Consider the following 19,937-nt stretch of genomic DNA (forward strand, 5'->3'; position numbering starts at 1 on the left):
AATTGACTTTGTTTCTTTAAGTATAAATTGTGTAAACTGTACTGATGAGAATATAAAAACAATGAGATGAATGAGTTGACAACTCTTCTGAGATGCATTTATTTCACTTTGCTGCATTTTACACAGTATACACTATAATACTAAAAGTATTACCTCACCCATCCAAGTAATTAAATCCAGGTGTTCCAATCACTTCCATGGCCACAGGTATATAAATTCAAGCATCAAGGCAGGCAGACTGAAAGAATGGGTCGCTCTCAGTAGGAGCTCCGTGAATTCCAGCCGTTTACCACGTGATCGGATGCCACCTGTCACAAAGTGGTAGTTAACGTAAAATGAGCGGGGTCAGCTGAGGCGCATAGTGCGCAGAGGTCGCTAACTTAATGCAGAGTCAATCGCTACAGACCTCCGAAACTTCATGTCGCCTTCAAATTACCCCAAGAACAGTGTGTAGAGAGCTTCATGGAATGGGTTTCCATGGCCGAGCAGCCGCATCCAAGCCATACATCACCAAGTGCAATGCAAAGCGTCAGCTGCAGCGGTGCAAAGCACTCTGCCACTGGACTCTAGAGCAGTGGAAACGCGTTCTCCGGAGAGACGAATCACGCTTCTACATCTGTGTCTGACCACATAAATGCGCTTCTGGAAGAATGGACAAAAATTCCCATAAACACACTCCTAACCCTTGTGGAAAGCTTGTCCAGAAGAGTTGAAGCTGTTATAGCTGCAAAGGGTGGGTCATAGGGTATCATATTAAACCCTATGAATTAAGAATGGAATGTCATTTAAGGTCATATGCGTGTAAAGGCAAATTAGCGAATACTTTGGCAGTGTGTATGTTGTCAAGAATGGTTTGTCAAAAAGTTTTTGATTTATCAAATGTCCATCACTTTCAAATGGCTACTTTAAGACGATGCTTAACTGGCAATAAAAATAGTCCGAAATGTTTGTTAATGCGCAAATTCTGTTTTCGAGAAATTAGGCTTAATGTAAATTAAGTCACGAGGATTTATCGACTTTAAAAAGTGGGCTCCCAGAAAAAAAAGTTGGGAAACGCTGCGCTCACGAGTGTCATTCCCTGAAATACTCGAAGACGTGTTGTTTGTCCTTGCGCGGTCACCGTAGAACCTATCATGGTCAAGCGTTGTGTGACTTAGGTCAACTTTCACTGTTGTAAATGCATGTTTTGAGCAATAATGGGGAACACACAGAGTTGTATTGAGGCGTCGCTGTCTTTGTGCTCCATGTATTTACTTTATTTTTACATTTACTCTTCTCATCAGCTGCTGAACGCAAACGTGCTGAGTAGCGACAGACTTCCAAGTTTTATGTATCTTTACGTTAAATACCTGCTCAGAGCTATCACAAGGAGATCGGGTTACCTGTACACAACACCTGCGTCAAATGCGCGCGTAGCTGTTTACACTGTCCATAACTGCAGGTGAGTACCGTCCACTTCCGCATAGTTTGAAAAGTTCATGCAGCTCTCTTAGGTGCTGGTCATCCACAGTCTGAGTCAGTGAATTTGTCTTTTCTTTCCTTTTTTTTTCTCTCAAGGCTAGAAGTGTCCATGTTGCGGAGGTTCTGCAGTGCTGCGGGTTATGGTTGGGATTACCCAGACACTGAATTCAGAGACATCCCGCTGTGCTTCCCAGAGTTTCTCTGTTGCAGACTGCTGCTTATGTTGTTAACTGATGAAAACTTTAGACTCAGCCCAGCAGGTAGGAAATAAGTGTCACTGAAAGTGTCTGCCAAACGGGACGGATTATTTTAAGATGTTTGCTCTAAATCCATAGATAAGACCTAACTCTGGTATTTTATTAGAAAATCTTTTAAATACTACAATTTGATTAATTCAATTAACTGAATAAAATAAATTGCTGACAAACCTATCAAGACTCCATTCCTCTGACAAACCCAAACAAAAAGTCCTGTTGATCCCATAAATTAAGCCCAAATGTCAATAACTATTACAAATCCTGGTATCAAGCAGACAAACTACTAAAGCTTACAAAGAAAAATGCTCACTTTGAAAGGTCCAACAATCAAAATACGATCCGTGAGAACCCACAGGTGACATCTCTGTTCACCATTTAGCTGAAATATTTTACGCTCTCACAAGTTTTGTATTTTAATAGTTTACAAGCACACATCTAAAATGACTACTGGTTTGAAATGCAGAGAGTCACAGATTAGGAGTTACAGCTCTTACTTGTGTTGGACTCTCTTTTGCAGGGGTCACAATTAATCGGACAAATTAGCAAAATTAGCCCGGACCTCAACATTATTGAAGCAGTGTGGGATCATCCTGACAGAGAACAGAATAAAAGGCAGCCAACATCCAAAGAAGAGCTTTGGGATGTCATTCAGGAAGCCTGGAGAACTATTCCTGACGACTACTTAAAGAAATGACAGAAAGCTTGTTTAAAAGAAGGTTCAGGCTGTGTTTGGAGAATAAAGGAGCTCAGACCAAATGTTGACTTTCAAGCTCCTTCGGTTTTTGCCTTCTATACTGTATTTACATTGATGTTTACACGTTTCAAGAAATAGCTGCACCTATTTCCCATTTTCCTGCAATATATAAATAAATGAGGGGAGGTGGTTTCTTTTATGCTATATAAGTTTAAGAAAAATAAAATAAAATGCTGGTGATGTGGCAGTGATTGTGACCCGCTGTTTTCAGGGCTAGTACGTGTGCGTCAGAGTTTGAACAGCCTTCAGCCAGTTGATGAGCTGAAGAAGGGGCCGTTCATGCTGCAGGTCAGAGTCTTGGGGTACCAGCAGATTGCTTCAGGGGTGGAGGTGGACATCCATCTGTCTGCCACTTCCCGTTCCGGATGCCCAGTCTGGGAGAGCATCCTGACACTACTGTCCGAAAACAAGCTCCACAAAACCAGCGGATGCTTACCCAACAATGAAAGCAAGAGCAAGCAGTGTTGTGGTGATTTCTGCTCAGAAAGTTTGTAACCATTTTAATCCAAAAAAACCCAACGTGTGCCTTTCTGTTGGGATTGCAGTCCTAATTGGAAATTAGGTTCATCACACAGGGATTTCTTTGTTCATACAGGCCAACAAGATGAGCCAGCGCCAGAAACTGTGAAGCAGGTAAAGCTCAGAGTTCCCAGGACTATTAGTGTGCAGTGTGTATGGTCCTTCTCTGACTACTCCCCCCACCGGCTCCTCTTACTGCCAGCCAGGTTCTTCAGCTTCAGATCTCGGACCACACCAAGTCTCTGGATGTTGTCTGTTTGCTTGGCAGAAATAGAAAAACATAATGGTAGGAAAACACTTGATTGGTGAACGTAACTTTCAGCAGCCTATCATACATGTGAAATCTTGAGTGTGTTCAGCTTTACTGGTCAGGCCTTCACATAGTTCTGTTACCACCAGGGGTCGAAGTCATCACAGCTCCTGTCAACGTCACTGCCCACTTTAAGGAACCTCTGCTGGTGCCAGGAGAAGTAGTGGTCAGGTTTTGGGAAAAAACCGAAGATGTGGGTCAGTCTTTTGCCAAACAGCTGGCCTTCCACATGGAGCAGCGAGGATGCAGCATCTCTCACATGGTTGGACTGATTTCTAGGTCTTAATCATCACAGAAGGCTGGTATTTATCGTTCTTTCCAAATACTACGAAATGTTTTGCTTTGTCTGTTTTAGTTGTTTTAATTTATACAACATGATGTACAAAAGTGTTAGCATCCAATCCAAGCACAGAATAACACCTCTCGGTCACCTTTTTAGTGTTTGAGGGAATTTATGTTTAGACACTGCTGATTCTTGTATGAACAGTAACACTGAGCTGAATATAAAATACATCCATTTATTTTTACATGTAGTCTGAATACTGTAATTGTACAATCCCAGTTACTGTACTCTGGTTTAATCTCAATTAAATACATTTACACACTCTGACTTGGTGTGCTGTACAGTCAAGAATTGTTGGGAATGATTTCTGAAAAGAATAACTGGAACATGTTGGACTTCCAACTTTAGATTTACAAATCTATGAGTGTGTCGTGGGAGGTCATGCAGCAGCCTGAGCCCACAGCGGCATGGCTGAGAGATGGTTCAGGGTTGCCTGAGGCAGCACTAACTACCAGCTTTATAAAAAAGGAAAGACTTAAGTTTAAAAGTACTACAAGAAGTGAGCAGGGTGTCTGCCTCCCAAGTGGATCAACCTGACAGCTGAGCGATCTCCAAAAGCAGAAGGTTAAGAAAACTCAGTGAATAGAAGGCAGCTGGACCCCTTTTCTTGGCTCTATTCTGAAAAGCTTCTTAAGTTTTATCTAAAGTACTGAAGTGTACACTTTTTGGACAGAGGGCATATATGGTGAACAGGAAAAAACAACTTCAAACAGTAGGAGGTGGCCTCAGCTTATTACTGACTGACCCACCAAGGTGAGGAGTGTGTGGGCTGCAGAACATGTTTATCAGGCAGGTAAATGATGACTTAAATGACATAACGCACCCTGGCAGCTCTTGGAAGTGTTCATATAAGGGTTGAATAGACATTTAGTAGAAAAAATGGTGGTTCACTTTCACAAGTGTCTCCTTCACTCATTCCTGGCTAAATGATCTGCTGTAAAAAAAAAAAAATTAAAAAAAAGGCCTGTTGATCTGAATAGCCATCAACAAGCAAGTGATTGGCCTTAACTTATGACTGTGTTCCATAAACATCTTGTTGTTAATGTCATGTGTATGTTGTCCTCTCAGCAGCTGCACCACATTTAAAGTGGTGAATCATCCACGCGGTAGAGTTTGAATGTAAATATTTCGGATCAGGTTTATTAGCAGGTTTCATCTTGGATGGGGCAGGTGTACCTCAGGTCAGTCGATAAGTTGCTGGATCGATTCCCCGGCTTCTGTGCTAAACTCTTTAGATGCTGAACCCCACTTTTGCCCCTCAATGTTTGTGTTGCTTGTAAGTCTCTTTTTGCTACATAAATGCTATGAAATCTTCATCATCACGACTTTGACTTGAGGTTTTGTTTTGTCGATCTACTGTACATGAGAACTTTGTCAGATGCAGTATGTCTACCAGTTGAATTTAAAGGGCTAATGCAAACATCGACCCTACAGTAAATAAAGACTTTTCAATATTTGATCCCTCCAATGTGCCTGTTTGTAGCTGACATGCATGAAGGTCTGTCCTCCTGTATTATTTATTGGAACATATGCAGTGCATGCCACTGAGAGAAGTGGTTTTTCATGCATCTCTGCACCGTGGCCATTTCATAAAGAAAACGGGGGTATTGTCTCCAGCATGAAGGGAAGAAATCACAGAAGTTACTGTTTATTCTGGCTCTCTGAGAGAAAACAATAGGCTTGCAGATGCATTTTAGACAAGGTTGGCATGCCACTAGCTTGCCTTTTGGCTGCAGCTGTCATGTCAAACCCAATACCTTCTGTTTGAAACCTGTATGTCTTCTTCTGTTCTGAATATATTCAGCTGTAAATGGAAACCAAACGAGTTCAGGGAAAGCCACGGAAATAAAACCAAGGGTCACTGCCGGTTCGATCAGCCAGAGGATCATTCTCTGTGTGCCTCCTGGCACATCCCACGAGCAGCTGTGATGTGGGGAGGGCGTGTGAGAGGAATCTTTGTTTGTAGACTTCCAGTCGGTAGAAAAGCCAATTTACAGCAGCTGTGCAGCAGATCAGAGGGAAGCACGCTGCTTTAGTCATCTAATCTCTGCCATGTGATTTCCATTTCTGCTCAACTGTGAAGACTTCAGGTAAAGGTATTTTTTTAAAAATACTTAATTTAAAGTGTATTTTTGTGATTATTTTTGAATCCTTAAATATTCCTGTTACTCCATTTGTGCACCAGAAAGCAAACTTAATAGTGTAGCAAGTGTAACATGCATTAGTAATGTGTGCAGCAGTGTTTTTCATTTTTATTTTAATTGATTTTTTTTGTCCTAAATAAGTGAAGAAAAGTACTTAACAGATATTTTTATTTGCCATGCCATTGAGTTAAAACTTCTGATAGGCTGCTTGTGCTCACTGCTGAAACAAAGAGTCTCTGGCCTCGTTCAAATTAATCCAATAATGAAATGCATGTTTTTTAAATAACTTATCTATTTTTCATTTGTTGGCGCTCAGTAACCATCACAAGCTGGAGTGGAGCATGTTTACGTTCACAGTGATATGATTCATTTATAGAGTCCCGATTCTGTCAGACATACGAGTCAGTCAAGTGTAACAGGGTCAGTTGGTGAGGCGTGCAGCACGTTAAGCAGGCAAGGCCATAAACTGGAAACACTCCTGTGTAAATATCAGTTTAGTTGTAATGTAATTTCTCTGTCACTTATTCTACCTTTGAAAATGTTTACAATCAAATTAAACTTTTCAGAAATACATCGACTTTCCACTGGAAAAGTCGTGGGAGAGAGTATGTATATTAACATGCCTCATTTTCAGCCTCTGAAGAGGGAAGCATTCTTCAATGTTTCTGAGTGGGGGAGGGTGTGTTTTACAGAGATGAAACACACACTTCCTTTCCTTGGTTAGAGCACTTTAGAGGAATTCATCTGTCTCTATGTTTAAAGAACTAGTCCTCTGGGAATGCAAGTTATTTTCTGCTTCTTTTGAAAGTAGCAGTTTAATTTATTTATTCACAGAGGCCAATACTAAATGACAGCTCGTGTTCTCTCCCTGGTACACTTTTTGTTCATAAAACAACTCAACCACTCTAACTTTCATCTGCCCCAGTTACTGCATTATAAAAACATATTAATATTGCATCTGGATCTATAATACCATGTATAAAGAAATATAGAGAGATATGGATAAGATTGTTTGTTATTTGGAATAGTGCTCTAAAAGGACAAATGTACAAACATCAAAGATCATTTGAATAAGATATTGGAAAGCATTAAAAGAATGGAACGCTTCAAACAGGATTCATATGCATTTTTAAAAGATATAGAAAAAAATTGTGCTTCTAGATTATTGCTTCAGCTCTGTTTTCTAAAATATGAATTATCTAAGGAGAGATTGATAAAAGTAAACAGAGTTCTTGTCACATGCACTGTCTAAAAATTGAGGGGTTCATAAAGCATTTTTAAGTCTTAAATTAAGTGTTGGCTGCATGGTGGTGCTTCACATCATGTTGAACAGGAAAAAACAACTTCAAACAGCGGGAGGTGACCTCAGGTTATCCCCGACTGAATCACCCAGGTGAGGTACAAGGACTGCCAATGTCCAAAAGAAAACTTCAGAAAGCCTGGACAACTATTGTTCGAGACCATTTCAAAAGATTACAAGAAATTCTGGCTGTTTATTGTCAAAATATAAGGTGACAGGTGGTTCCTGATTTGTGCACATTACTGTAAATCTGCAATTATTTCCATTAGATTCTGTTTTTTTATTATTATCATCATTCAGATCCTGTGAGGCTTTTAGGAAACTTTACAGCATGAGACTCTTCTTCATGCAGTAATGTTACAGAAAGGATCGCTTTTGGTCCAAATGAAGGAACTGATGTGTCATAACAGAGCAGTTCTACAACTTTTGACATGTTTTCTAACAATATAGTTTTCTGTATCGATAGCATAGCACGTTCATGACCAAACCTCTACTTTCCTGTTTAGTTTCAGCGCCAACAGGAAAAATACATGAAGAAGCAAGGAAGAAACGACACTACAAAGGGGAGCACCAGTGTGCAGGTCTGCCATGACTGTCAGAAGGTGGCTTTCAAGATGTATCCTGGTAATGGTCATAAGAACAGAGACCAACTTACCAGTCGAGATGCTATGGGCAAGTTTTCTTCTGTTCCACACAACACCCCCAGCAAAGAGGAACAAAAGTACGACATGAGAGATGAGATAGGTCACACGAACTCCACGGGGATGATGAATTCGAGCTGCCAGGCCTGCTCAGGACCAGAGGACGACTCAACAGACCCACCTGAGACCCTGACAGAGACTTCCACTCTGACCTTTGTGGACGCCCACACCACACAGGAATTAGTGGAGAACCACAGTCTCCACGGGTTGGGGATGATTTACCTCAAGGACTTTGTGTTGATAGATGATGATGAAGATGGGGACATGTCGCTGAGAGAGAAAACAGTGACAGACTTGTCAGTTGTGGATGGAAAAGCTGCTGACTTGGTGTGTGGGAGGCTGTTGTCCACCTCCAGCGGCTCGCTGTCAGAGTATAAGGAAGAATCTTCAGCTCGTGAACCACATCCCCCTGAGGAGGCCGACCCTGCTCGCCAAAAGAAACGCTGCTGTTTCTGCACCCTTTTATGACCTAACAGGAGGCTGACGGTTTGAAACCTGCAAAGATTAGTTTGTCCAACTTGTGGACCGTGGGGTTTTCCGGGAGAACTGTGTGCTCTCTGCTGAATTCTTGCTACATGAAGTGACAGAAGAAAGATTTTCTGGAAAGGATTTTGTAGAATGTTTGAACATGTTCATGAGAAGAAAAAAAAAAAGTTAAGAACGAGCTATATGTGTCTCGGTATCTGCCAGTTCATAATCAATATTAAATGTACAGTCAAATGAAAAAGAAAGTACAATAGCTATAAGTTCCAAGGTTTTATGTATTGAAAATCACCTGGTCCCTAGGTCACTAGGTCATATTCTTTGGTAAATAAAACCTCAGATCAGGTGAACATCTGCAGATAACCAATTACAACATGTAATTTTTTACTGAATAAAAACTAAGCCAAAGTCACAGCGTCCATGGGAATTAAGAGTGCCAGGTGCCCATGATGAATTACACTTGATTAACTGATAATTAGTAAGTATCACCACCTCTATAGAAGCAGAATTTTTGTCAGTTTGCTGCTCTGGAGCATTCAGGAGTGAGTTAACACAATGCCAAGGAGGAAAGACACAGCTATGATCTCAGAGAAGCAAATGTTGCTGCCCATCAGTCAGTGAAGGGTTATACAGCCATTTCCAAACTATTTGGAGTCCATCATTCTACAGAGAGAAAGATTATTCACAAGTGGAAAACATTCAGGACAGCTGTCAATCTTCCCAGGAGTGGACGTCCCAGCAAGTTCACCCCAAGGTCAAAAACCCAAGAGCTACATCTCAAAACATCTCTGAAACTGTGCCATCAACAGAACAATGATCCCAAACACAGCAGCGAATCTAAAACAGAATGTCTGAAAAAGAAAAGAATCAAGGTGTTGCAATGATCCAGTTAAAGTCCAGACCTCAACCTGACTGAAATGCGCATTGCACATGACATCGTAGAGGAAATGATTACTTACTGCTAAACAAGCTGTTAGATCATTGGAGTACTTTTAGCTCCGATTTGTTAAATTATTCATGTTAGGTATCATATGACCTGTGTTGTTGTTAATCTGAGGTTGTATTGATCTACTTTAACACCAAATGATTATCAATCATGTCCTGATCATTAAAACCATGGACTGAATATGGCTGATCTTTCTTTTTCACACGAGTTTAGGTACTGCTGCTGAAGATTTCCCTCACCAGTAATTACTCATCATGCAAAAGAGGATGATACAGATCCTTCATATCATAACAGAAAGAATTTTAATGCTGTTTGGCGTACTACTGCAGTGTCTGCTATACCAGTTTTTCTTGAAACATAGCCTGTGGCTGCACAGCACAACAGTTCACCATCACTGCAGTCAATTTGTGACAATTTGTGTTAGTCACAGTAACACACATTTTGACCTGGGGTGCACAAACTCTTGCACACCACCGTGTGCATGCTGAGGGGTGTAGTGCTTTCAGTTTGATTTACATTTACAGAATGTGATTCGTATAATCAGTCTCGAGCTAAGCAATCTTGCTGACCGTAATGAAAGACTTTGTGATGACCACACCGAAGGTGTTGAAATATCTGGTGCTAACATCAAATAAAATTTTAAAAAATTTAGTCTTGAGTGTTTATTTATGTGCCCAGAATCATGAAGCTTTACACCAACTGGTGAAAACAGATGCGGATTTCTCTTGTCATTGGACCTCAGTAGATATTGATTACCACCCAACAGCAGACTGATTCATCCACCTCTCACCTGATGATTTTGTGTTCAGGTCTATAGCTTCAATCATTCATTATATGACACATTCTACCAAGATAAAGTCCCTGGTTCATAACCAGTGTTAAGTCTGTTAAGTACCACTGAGGTGGGGCGTTGTTATTGTGTTTACATTCAGAGTTGTTTCTTTCATTCTTTCATAACACCAGCTGTATGATAACAGGATCACTTTCATACAGGTGTACAACCTTTTACTCTTCATTCATTCACGCCTGGCGCATTTCCATTCAAGCCAAAAATTATGCTTCATACTTCAAAACAAACATCTGTCTGATAAAAAGTCAATCTTTTTTAAGAAGCGCTGAAAGTTTGAACTCAACTGGTTTGTATTCCATGTTTCTTGTTCGAAAACTTTCAGAGGAAATTAGAGTTTTTGGTTTGGTTTGAAGTTTGAGTGGGTTTGGATCACATCACATTTGAGTACACACAGAGACAAACAACTACTCACACTCACTCCTAAGGACAATTTAGAGACACCAATTGACCTAACATGCATGTTTTTGGACTGTGGGAGGAAGCCAGAGTACCCAGGAAGAACCCTCGCATACATGGGGAGAACATGCAAACTCCACACAGAAGTGGGGCTGCTAACCACCACACCACCGTGCAGCCCACCTCAGAATCAATTTTCCTAAAAAAGAAAAAGCTACTTTACTTTACTGACCAGTTGATTGTTCATTTAATTAAATGTTTTGCCCTTTTTGTTTTACTGTTGAAGAACATCTGGTTAATCAGTAAACAAAATAACAAAATAATAATAAAAGCCCCAATAGAGACACATCACAGCTATTAAAGATTATTAAAGATTTAACCCAGATGAATAAAGCTAACTTGATCTAAAACGTTTATTTTCACTTGATCGGATGCAGTTCCAGATGTGGTCTTGTCCCAAGACTCACAGTTCAGAGAGAGGTTTGGACATAGAGGTCTAAGGACGGGGACTCGGCTCTCTGAAGGGACATTTGATCAGTCCAGTCGTGCAGCAACTGTGATGAGATGCTATCGTACTTGTTTGAGTGACAACAAAACCCCAGTGAGGACCCTGCTGGACTGAGAGATAGGAGCTCACCAGACTTATCTCCCCCTCCCACTGCTGGCCAGCTCCCCCCCCCCCCCCCCCCCCCCCCCCAGTGCCCACTGCAGACCCAGTTGTAGAAAAGGAAGGATGTTGGTGAAACTGTGGATTAAAAAGTAGGATTAATAGAGCTGTCACCAAACATATGGTAAACTGTACTATTGTCCTGGACGTCTGGACCACAATAGTTATGCAATTTATTGATGTCAAGTTCTCCAAAAGCAACCAAATTTAATTCCTACAGGCCTGTTCACAGACAAAGAGCCAAACAACAGTCATTACACAAAATTATATAGTTACAAAGTTGTTGTTTTTTTAAAGATAAGGAAAGTACAATAAAACAAAGTTTTACAAAACTACACTACTACCAAAAATACATCCTTACCTATAGCTATCTTTATTAGCAAACATCCAGCAGGTTCGTTTGGCCAAATATAGCCGTTATCAGCTACCACAGCGTGAGTGTGCAGTTTACCAGAGTGAGCACTGGAGCCGTCATCAGCAGTAGTAACTGAATGTGCCAGAGTGACAGATGAAGCCGCAAATGCACCAGCTGCAGGAAGACCATTGAGAAAACAAGCCATTCTCAGGGTGACCTCAGCTCACCCACTCTCAGCTCCCTCTGAGTGAGGGTTATCAAACACGCTCGGCGTCACAGCTGTCCACGAGAAGGAAGTACAAAAATAAAAAGGAGAAGGTGAAGTGTCTGATGAAGTGAAGACAGCTTCTGCGTGACTCTCAGGGAGGATGGATGACAAAAACAGGACAATTACTATGTTTTTTCTGCTCTTTGTACTTTCAGGTGAGGTGATTACTAAATATAATAAGTATCTTGAACATTTTCATGTGTCACTGACTGTTAGAGAACAGTGGAACAAATACACTGATGGATGGATCCTCCGATCCCTCAGGTATGCAAGCAGAGGGCCAGACTGTGCTGGATGTGTGTGCAACCTGCCACACTAACGCCACTTGTGAGGACAAGTCAGATGGCTCTGGCAAAGTTTGTAACTGCAAGTACGGCTTTGTTGGCAACGGAAGAACCTTCTGCCAAGGTAGACAAAGTATTTTATGAGTTTTGTTATTATTTGTCTGAGAATTATAATGCTGAGAAAGTGTTTTGCAATGACAATTAAACTCAGTGTTTAAAGTTTTTGTACATCGATCAATTTTCACTCTGGAGACCATTCATTGTAGATCCATTGTATCTTTACAGCTACGCTAATTACCATTTTTACATTACCTGTGTATCAAGAAAGATCCCTCATAGAGATACAGTTGTACAGATCTTATTTTCTGGTTTCCACACCTGCAGTTTTTTTTGTTTTGCACCGCAGACCTCTTTTACTAGTACATTTCAAAAGGATATACACAATATGCCACCTGCTCAGCACCAAACAGCAGGCGGACAAAGTTAACGACTTGTTAGGTAACACCGTGGAGCATTTATTAGCAGAAAATCAGAAGAGAATAACCTGTTGTTGGTGTTAGAAAAAAAATCTAAGGCTTAAATCAATCAGGACTCATCCGCTGGGGAACATGGATGTCTTTCCAGAAGACCTTTTTCACAGAGGGCATTCTAACTTTCGTTAAGCAGAAAGAGAGCATTTAATGATCTTGCATATTTTCCTCCAGACAAAGATGAGTGCCAGATTGGAGCCATTAAGATCTGTGGGCAGCACACCAGGTGCCACAACACGTACGGCAGCTACTACTGTACATGCTTGGCTGGATACAGCCCTTCTAATAACATGGCCGTCTTCATCCCAAACGATGGAACCCACTGCCAGGGTGAGTTTAGACACTCCTGGGCTTTTTAAAGTCATTTTGTCATTTTCAAATGACATAATACTCATTGTAGACTTTCTAGCTCTGGAGTCTAGAGAGTATATTGTCATATTTAATTCCTATACACTGGTTTCAGTTATAGTAAATAAGAGTTTGAAGATTGAAAGAATGAACTCTCACCTGTGTAACAAGCAAAAGAATGTCAGCGACATTCTTGCTGTGTCATATCTTTACTTACATTTGCAGACATTGATGAGTGCACGATCATTGGGTTGTGTGGAGAAGGAGGTCAGTGTAGGAATCTTGAGGGCAGCTTTGACTGCAGCTGCCAGGTAGGATACCAAGTCCACAATGGATCTGAGCCCTTTCACCCAAGGAGAGACAGCGCTTTCTGCAAAGGTAAAAGTAAATTATTGGGATTTGGATATGATAAATACATTAGTTAGGTAGTTTTTACTGTGAAAGCTAAAGTATTCCTACAGTATGTATAATTTCTGTTGCCAACTCTACACGTTACCCTCAAAAAGGAAATACCTGGAGTTACTTACAAGTAAGGGCTAATTAAGACCTACTTTAATGTAATTTACGTTCTTCAGTGTGGTCCTGCCTGAATGAAATGTCCCTCTTGTCTGTTAGATTTATGGTCAGTGGATCTAAAGTTTGTGTGCTCCTGTCCCACCCAGTGGTTGACTGTGGCCAGCCTGCCTCAGTGGAGGACACGGTACTACAGTCAGTCACAGGAACCACATACAGAAGTGTGGCCACGTTTGTCTGTGACAAAGGCTTTGTGTGGAGGAGGGGAGACAACAGCTCTGTGTGTGGAGCTGATGGATGGTGGAGAGGAGCCACCCTGGTTTGTGAAGGTAACAGTCTTTGATGCTCATGATATTCATAGTGCTCAAATAATACATTTAAAAAATATGTTTCTAATCACTGTTTTTAATAGTTTATACGCAGCCAGTCTCACAGCCACACTAGGAACTCGCACACAAAATGCATCATTATCAAAGTTTTTCAATGAATAAACTACAGGAGCATGTAAAAATGCTATATCCTTCCTTTTGTTCAACCTTGTTTCTTTCGATAAACTCTGCTGAACAAGATTTTATCACTTTTTATAATTTCCTCTTGGTAAAAAGAGAACAGCAGTCGGCTTCAGAGTCACAATTACATTTGATTGATTTAAAAAAATAAGCAAAGTTCAAGAAAAACAAGTTTTTTTTATCCTGTTGATGGGCCATAATATGGACTGATGTATACCTCTGCATGTTTTCTCAACATATAATTTAATTCTTCAACCAGTTTCAGGGGGACAGGTATTATCAAAGCATTGTCTCAATCAAGACAAAATGGTTTTATGCAATGTGTCACAGTTTCAGCTCATCTAGTTTCATACTGAATACTTAATGCATTCATCCATATCACGTTTTTTTGGTGCATGTTATTCCTTGTAGAGATCTTGTGTGGAAATCCTCCTTTAATTGAATTAACTGAGCAGGTGTGGAACAATAGCACAACCCTTGGCAGCTCAGTGCTCTATAACTGTAAAGAGGGCTTTTATAACAAAGGAGGACATAATGCTTCCATCTGTAATGAAAACGGTCAATGGACACCCCCATCTTTGTCGTGCCAAGGTAATTTACACACTGAATTCATTAAAGTGGTTGTATATACAAAGGTTAAAAGGTGGGAAATGATTTATCATGCTTACCGTTAAGACTTTCATTTGATTCACATGGCAGATGCAAGTGTTTTCACTTATTCAGGCTGATTAGTTGCTGCATGCTCACACTGTCCTTAGACGAACCAGTGAAATTTAAGTGATACCACCTGTTTGGCAGTAAGGTGGAACTGGCTTTTTTCACAGCAGAGATTTTGACTTGCTCTTGCAGTTAAAACGCAATCAATCAGCTTTCCCTAAGCGGGGTTCGCTACCACCAAGCGTCTCAGCAAGCAATGATGTTGATCTTAAAGCTCTTAAAGTAGACTATGTACGAAGTCCTGGTCAGAATTATTGTCACCCTTTACAGTTCAGTAGAATTTAAAACAGCTCTGCAAATATTAGCAAATTAAACAATTTTACTAAGGCTGAATATTTTCTTTGAAGAGTCATATTACTGAAAGAAAAATCTATATAGAGAAAAAAAAACATTAGCATATGTTGGAAACAGCTAATGGCCTATTTAGATTTGTTTCTAAAAGAGAACTGAAAACTGGGCTCTCTAAAAAGCATCAGAAGTGACTAAACAAGGATGTGAGGCAAAAAAGGAACTCTACTCTATATAAAAAAAATGTCATCAAAGACTACTAAAGAGTTTCAGAATGGCCTGGAGTGATCTGGAGTCGTGGTTTCAGCCAGTAGCATCAAAGACAGTGATAGGCTCAACGTTACAGGACAAAAATTATGCCAGAAAGAATGGCACAAAAGGGAAAGATTTTAAAGATGTATGTCTTTGAATTGAGTTTATGGGCATATTTTGGCATTAATTGAGCCTTGATATGAACAGCACAGATTCCGTTTCATGTCAGCTAAAAGGTAAAACGTGATTTACTTTTGAATGGGAACCACTAAGAGGGTTAGGGTCGATTATTTTACTGTCAATTCATTTTATTTCAAGTCATCGTTGTTTAAGTGTGATCATAGCGGTGGTTTTCCTGCTATGACAAATCAAAATATTTAAAGAAGACAATTTTCACATGTAACATTTATTTCTAAGAATTTGTTTGTTATATTCACAAAATGTGTTATGTTTTTTGGTATTTTTTTTAAAAACTGCTTAACCTCCCATGTGCATCATTTCCTGTCTTAGAGATACTGTGTGGAGAACCTCCTATACTGCCCCACACTGCACAGCTGGGGAGTGGCAGCTCCACGCCTGGAAGCACAGTGATTTACTTTTGTGAAACAGGCTTTTTTCACAGTGGGGGAAACAATGCATCAGTGTGCACAAATAATGGTTACTGGATAAAGTCTGATATTTTATGCAAAGGTAACATATTCTTCAGAAGATTGTCTTTTTTTTCTCATATTCCCCACAAATGAATATTTTTTTCTCCATTTTGTGAATGTATAGAAGTTGACTGTGGTGAACCTTTACCCATCTCCAATTCATTTGTGCTGTGGGACCAAGTCTCCACTGTAGGCTCTAAGGTTACTTATAAGTGTGCCCATGGATATGCCAATGTTGGAAAAGGGAATGTATCAGTTTGTACTGCCAGTGGACAATGGGATGGAGTCTCTCTTTCCTGTCAAGGTGATAATCATATTCATCTATATGTAAGTGTAATGAGTTCCTGTATTGAATTACCTTCCAACTCAAAGTACTCTTGCACCACTGAAGCCATAAGAAGTCTTGATCCAGGACCCACAGTTTGTTTTACATCCAGCTACCAGTGCTTTACAATGACTTGCTGTCTTCTTGTTGTAGAAATCAATTGTGGGGAGCCTCTTTTTAAACAGCACGCTATAATGTTTTGGAACGGCACATCACACGTTGGTAGCGTGGTGTATTACCAATGTGAGGAAGGATATTACACCAGAGGCATGAGAAACTACTCAAAATGTGGAGAAAATGGACTGTGGGAGGATGTTGATCTGTGGTGTGAAGGTGCAACGTTTTGATTGTATAAATCTATCAGACCGTAACTGAAGGAGTTTTGTTTAGTTGAGACTGTTACTGTTGTAAGAAATCATTTATTGCACATATAGTGTAACGAAAGCCTGCCAGTTGTTCCCTTTGTCTTTCATTCTGTTAAGCTGCTCCCATTATCGATTACTTGGTTGTGTTCCTGTGTTGTTGCACATCTTTTGTCTGTGCTAATTCATATTTGTACGCAGAAATAAGATGTGGTCCCCCACTAATTCTCCCCAATACTGACCTCTTGTGGGATGGTGACCACACTCCAGGCACTGTTGTGTTGTATGAATGTATGGACGGATTTTACCAGGAGAGTGGCAAAAATATTTCAACATGTTCACTCTCAGGAGAGTGGGGGGAAGTAACTGTAATGTGCAAAGGTAGAGTAACAGTTTCTGTATATGTGCAAGAGTGTGATTATTTGTCACAGTAAGCATGATGCTGGCATGTTTCTGTGAAGAAAATGTCTACTTTGTGGCAACTTAAGAAGCTGCATGCGATTTCACTGTCCACCACAACTGTTTGCATAGATCACCAGGCATCAACACCAATTAAAGGGTTTTCTGTCGTTTTCTCATAGCGTGTTGCTTTTTAGTTTTAGGCTTTTGGTCTCCCCTGGGTGCATGCCGAGACTAATCTTGTGTGTAGATTGAACTGTGGTATTTTTTGAGTCAATCAGTCATTCTATTATTCCAGCTAAATGTGGCCCGGTCCCTTTCCTCCCAAAATCAGAGGTAGTCTGGCATAACAGAAGTGTTGTGGTCCACCGATGCGTGGCAGGATATCACAGCTGGAGGGGCAGCAATGTGTCCGTGTGTGGCAGCTCTGGAGAGTGGCAGAGAGCTTCTCTGAGATGTGTAGGTGAGTATGAACATAGCAGGTAAAAATATAAGAATATCTGTAGGTTGTAATGTTGCAAGTGTCTTGCTGGAGCTGACAGGCTTCTGGTCATCTGTTGATAACTTTTTGATCTTTTGCAGCCATAAAATCTTATCTTATTTAATCTCATACAGAAATCAAACCGCCTATCAATCACTTATTCATCTATAATGAAAACTGTCTGCGGTGGAAAGCAGAAAAGTATGAGGAAGATGCAGAAGTTTATAAGGTAAGCTAAAGTGTTTTCTGGCATCCCTTACTGTGGTTGGAGGGACTCTGGAACCCTGACGGACACACTGGGATTTATGATACAGGTGACTTACGTTGGATCCAGAGACTACCAGAGCTCCTTTAATGACAGAGGGAGGCACTTTCTGTGCTCCAAGGCCGATCAGCTGGAACTCTGCCTCAATCTGCTTCCTTTAACAAACTACAGCGTCTCCATCACTGCAAAGTCAGTCAGATTCACAGCTACCATCACCACCAACACCACTTTAACAGGTATCATTTGCACTGTGGCCTAATGAAACGTTTTGTACATTAATGTGCAACAGTACGCTTTCTGTCTGGAAATATCTTTATACTCAGCCAACCACGTTAGATTGTGAACATGAAGTATAATAACTGAGTACCTTTATGTTTAATAGTACCTCTGGCACCTCTTGTCTACTACAAAGAATTTGAAACTCCAATTCCAACTTTGAGGTTACACAGATCGCCCAACACACTGGATCCACTGAGGTAATAACTATAATGGTAAAGGATGAGATACAGACATGATAAAGAAAGTACACCCCTTTTTAAGTCTAAGGTTTTATGTATCGAGTCATTATTGAAACCTATCTGGTCCAGCTTTTAGCAACTCAATTTTGGAATTGTTATAAGGCCATTTCCAAACTATTTGGAGTCCATCATTCTACAGAGAGAAAGATTATTTACAAGTGGAAAACATTCAAGACAGCTGTCAAGGGTGTTGTTTCTTTTTTACATGACTGTATCTCACAGGGGACGTGAACTGAAAAAGACCAATTCTCTTATGAATCCTGGTCTTGCAGAGGGGTGTTGCAGAGATAATTAAATAAAATTTAAAATGTTGCATTCTCATTCTTCATTTGGCAGTTTGTACCAAGTCTTTGTGCTTCCAGTAGACGAGCTCATGATGTTTGACTGCTCCTCTCCTGCGAGCTTGGACTCATCAAGCAAAATAAAGTCACCAGCAGAGTACATCACAGCCCAGCTTAATGTTCGAAATGTTGGGACAGAAGTTAATTTTACTGTAGGGGATGGACTCTTCTATGGGGGCTTCTATAATCTGCCTCTGCAGAATGGCAAGAACTATTTTATCATCTTACGAGCTGTCAATCAGTGGAAAACGGTGGGTTGAGACTGTTGTGTGGTGCACAACTAGAATTGTTTTCTCTTGAAGCTGCAGCAGACTTTATCTGAATGTTTTCTCTCCAAGGCCTCAAAAAGTTGCTGTGTCCTGTGGGCTAAAGTCTCAGGTAATTATCCTGGTGTGTGATCCTGAGGACACAATCCACAGTTGCAAAACTCTCATATTACAGCAGAGTGCGACAGAAACAAGTGTTACTAACAGTACACGTGTACTCTTTGCAGGTACATCATATGTCCTGAGGGTTTCATCTCTGTCTGCTGCTGCGATAGTGGGAGTAGCTGCTTTGGTTCTATTGTGGGGATACAGTTTCATATGGTATGAAAAATCTAAGTGTGGGCGTAGATTCTCAGTCATTCGGGTCATGGTGATCCTAAGAGCCTGAATAAGGGTGACTGGACTAATTTTTCTTGATTCTTAAAGATGTTTCACTTCTCATCTGAAAAACTTCTTCAGTTCTGCTTCAGTTTCAGATGAGAGGTCAAACGTCTTCAAGAAAAAGAAGTCCAGTTACCCTTTTTCAAGCTCTTAGGATAATGGTCCGAGGTTAATTTTATGCACAAAAGTGTTCTGTACAAGCTGATGCATGCATTTAACCAGTAATCTCCTGCCTTATTTTACAGGTGTGTCAAGAAGGCTTAGCTGTCCTCAGTGTTTTTTAAATTTTTTTAATCCATTGCAACAAATAAAATAAGTTACCTTTACTTACCTACTGTACAGTTTGTAAACACTTATTCAATTATTTTTAAATACAAAAGACAAATTATAATAAACTTTATTCCATATCCACTGAATGAGTACTTATTTTTACTCTTGTGACATTTTCCAGGCTCCTCTGTGACATGGTTGACACGCAGATCCGATTTCAACCTTTTTAGGACACAGTTTTGAATCCTACGTGTTTAAATTCGTATTAAATTTAGCTCCAAATTTAGCTCCAAATTTACAGTTCCAAAAGCAGTATCTCTCACCCAGTCACTCCCAGCTTGTATCAGTCTCAGCGTGACCTTTCAGACCACCTGCCCACAGCCAGAAGGCTGTCAAGGCGAAGCAAGGCAAATATATATACACGTTCAACAAGAAGTGATTCAAAGTGCTTCACTTAATGCAACACAAAAGCATCAAAAACAAA

At 40.4% G+C, this 19,937-nt stretch overlaps 2 protein-coding genes and 1 long non-coding RNA gene across 4 annotated transcripts; all 3 read left to right on the forward strand.

The window, feature by feature from the left end:
* Positions 1-1,144: 1,144 nt before the first annotated feature.
* LOC140310271 (uncharacterized) lies at positions 1,145-3,906 on the forward strand. Its single transcript, XM_072388535.1, has 5 exons — positions 1,145-1,441; positions 1,558-1,721; positions 2,684-2,959; positions 3,068-3,277; positions 3,391-3,906. Exons 1-5 carry the CDS (start codon positions 1,197-1,199, stop codon positions 3,585-3,587), a joined length of 1,092 nt encoding a protein of 363 aa, XP_072244636.1. The 5' UTR covers positions 1,145-1,196; the 3' UTR covers positions 3,588-3,906.
* Positions 3,907-3,984: 78 nt separating this feature from the next.
* Positions 3,985-4,958, forward strand: LOC140310272 (uncharacterized). The gene is made up of 2 exons (XR_011916426.1): positions 3,985-4,661; positions 4,716-4,958. It is a non-coding gene; the product is annotated as an uncharacterized lncRNA (long non-coding RNA).
* Positions 4,959-11,573: 6,615 nt separating this feature from the next.
* Positions 11,574-19,661, forward strand: susd1 (sushi domain containing 1). 2 transcript variants are annotated; one of them, XM_072388527.1, is made up of 13 exons: positions 11,575-11,909; positions 12,019-12,162; positions 12,743-12,898; positions 13,142-13,294; positions 13,579-13,758; positions 17,230-17,394; positions 17,547-17,641; positions 17,727-17,913; positions 18,060-18,153; positions 18,532-18,787; positions 18,875-18,914; positions 19,030-19,123; positions 19,429-19,661. In XM_072388527.1, the coding sequence occupies exons 1-13, from the start codon at positions 11,855-11,857 to the stop codon at positions 19,445-19,447; spliced, it is 1,638 nt and encodes a 545-aa protein (XP_072244628.1). In that variant the 5' UTR covers positions 11,575-11,854; the 3' UTR covers positions 19,448-19,661. The 2 variants fall into 2 exon arrangements, with proteins under 2 accessions (XP_072244627.1, XP_072244628.1); XM_072388526.1 differs by lacking the exon at positions 19,429-19,661 and having other exon boundaries at positions 11,574-11,909; positions 19,030-19,411.
* The last annotated feature ends 276 nt before the right edge of the window (positions 19,662-19,937 follow it).

The sequence above is a fragment of the Leuresthes tenuis genome, unplaced genomic scaffold (assembly GCF_036924035.1).
Source record: "Leuresthes tenuis unplaced genomic scaffold, fLeuTen1.0.hap1 SCAF_6, whole genome shotgun sequence".
Classification (NCBI taxonomy): Eukaryota; Metazoa; Chordata; class Actinopteri; order Atheriniformes; family Atherinopsidae; genus Leuresthes; species Leuresthes tenuis.

Coding starts and splice junctions, on each gene's coding strand:
- LOC140310271 (XM_072388535.1), top strand. CDS start 1,197: ATGGGGAACACACAGAGTTGTATTGAGGCGTCGCTGTCTTTGTGCTCC. Junction 1,722..2,683: donor CTTTAGACTCAGCCCAGCAG/GTAGGAAATAAG, acceptor CGCTGTTTTCAG/GGCTAGTACGTGTGCGTCAG. Junction 3,278..3,390: donor AGAAATAGAAAAACATAATG/GTAGGAAAACAC, acceptor TGTTACCACCAG/GGGTCGAAGTCATCACAGCT.
- susd1 (XM_072388526.1), top strand. CDS start 11,855: ATGGATGACAAAAACAGGACAATTACTATGTTTTTTCTGCTCTTTGTA. Junction 12,163..12,742: donor CGGAAGAACCTTCTGCCAAG/GTAGACAAAGTA, acceptor ATTTTCCTCCAG/ACAAAGATGAGTGCCAGATT. Junction 17,642..17,726: donor AAGATGCAGAAGTTTATAAG/GTAAGCTAAAGT, acceptor TTTATGATACAG/GTGACTTACGTTGGATCCAG.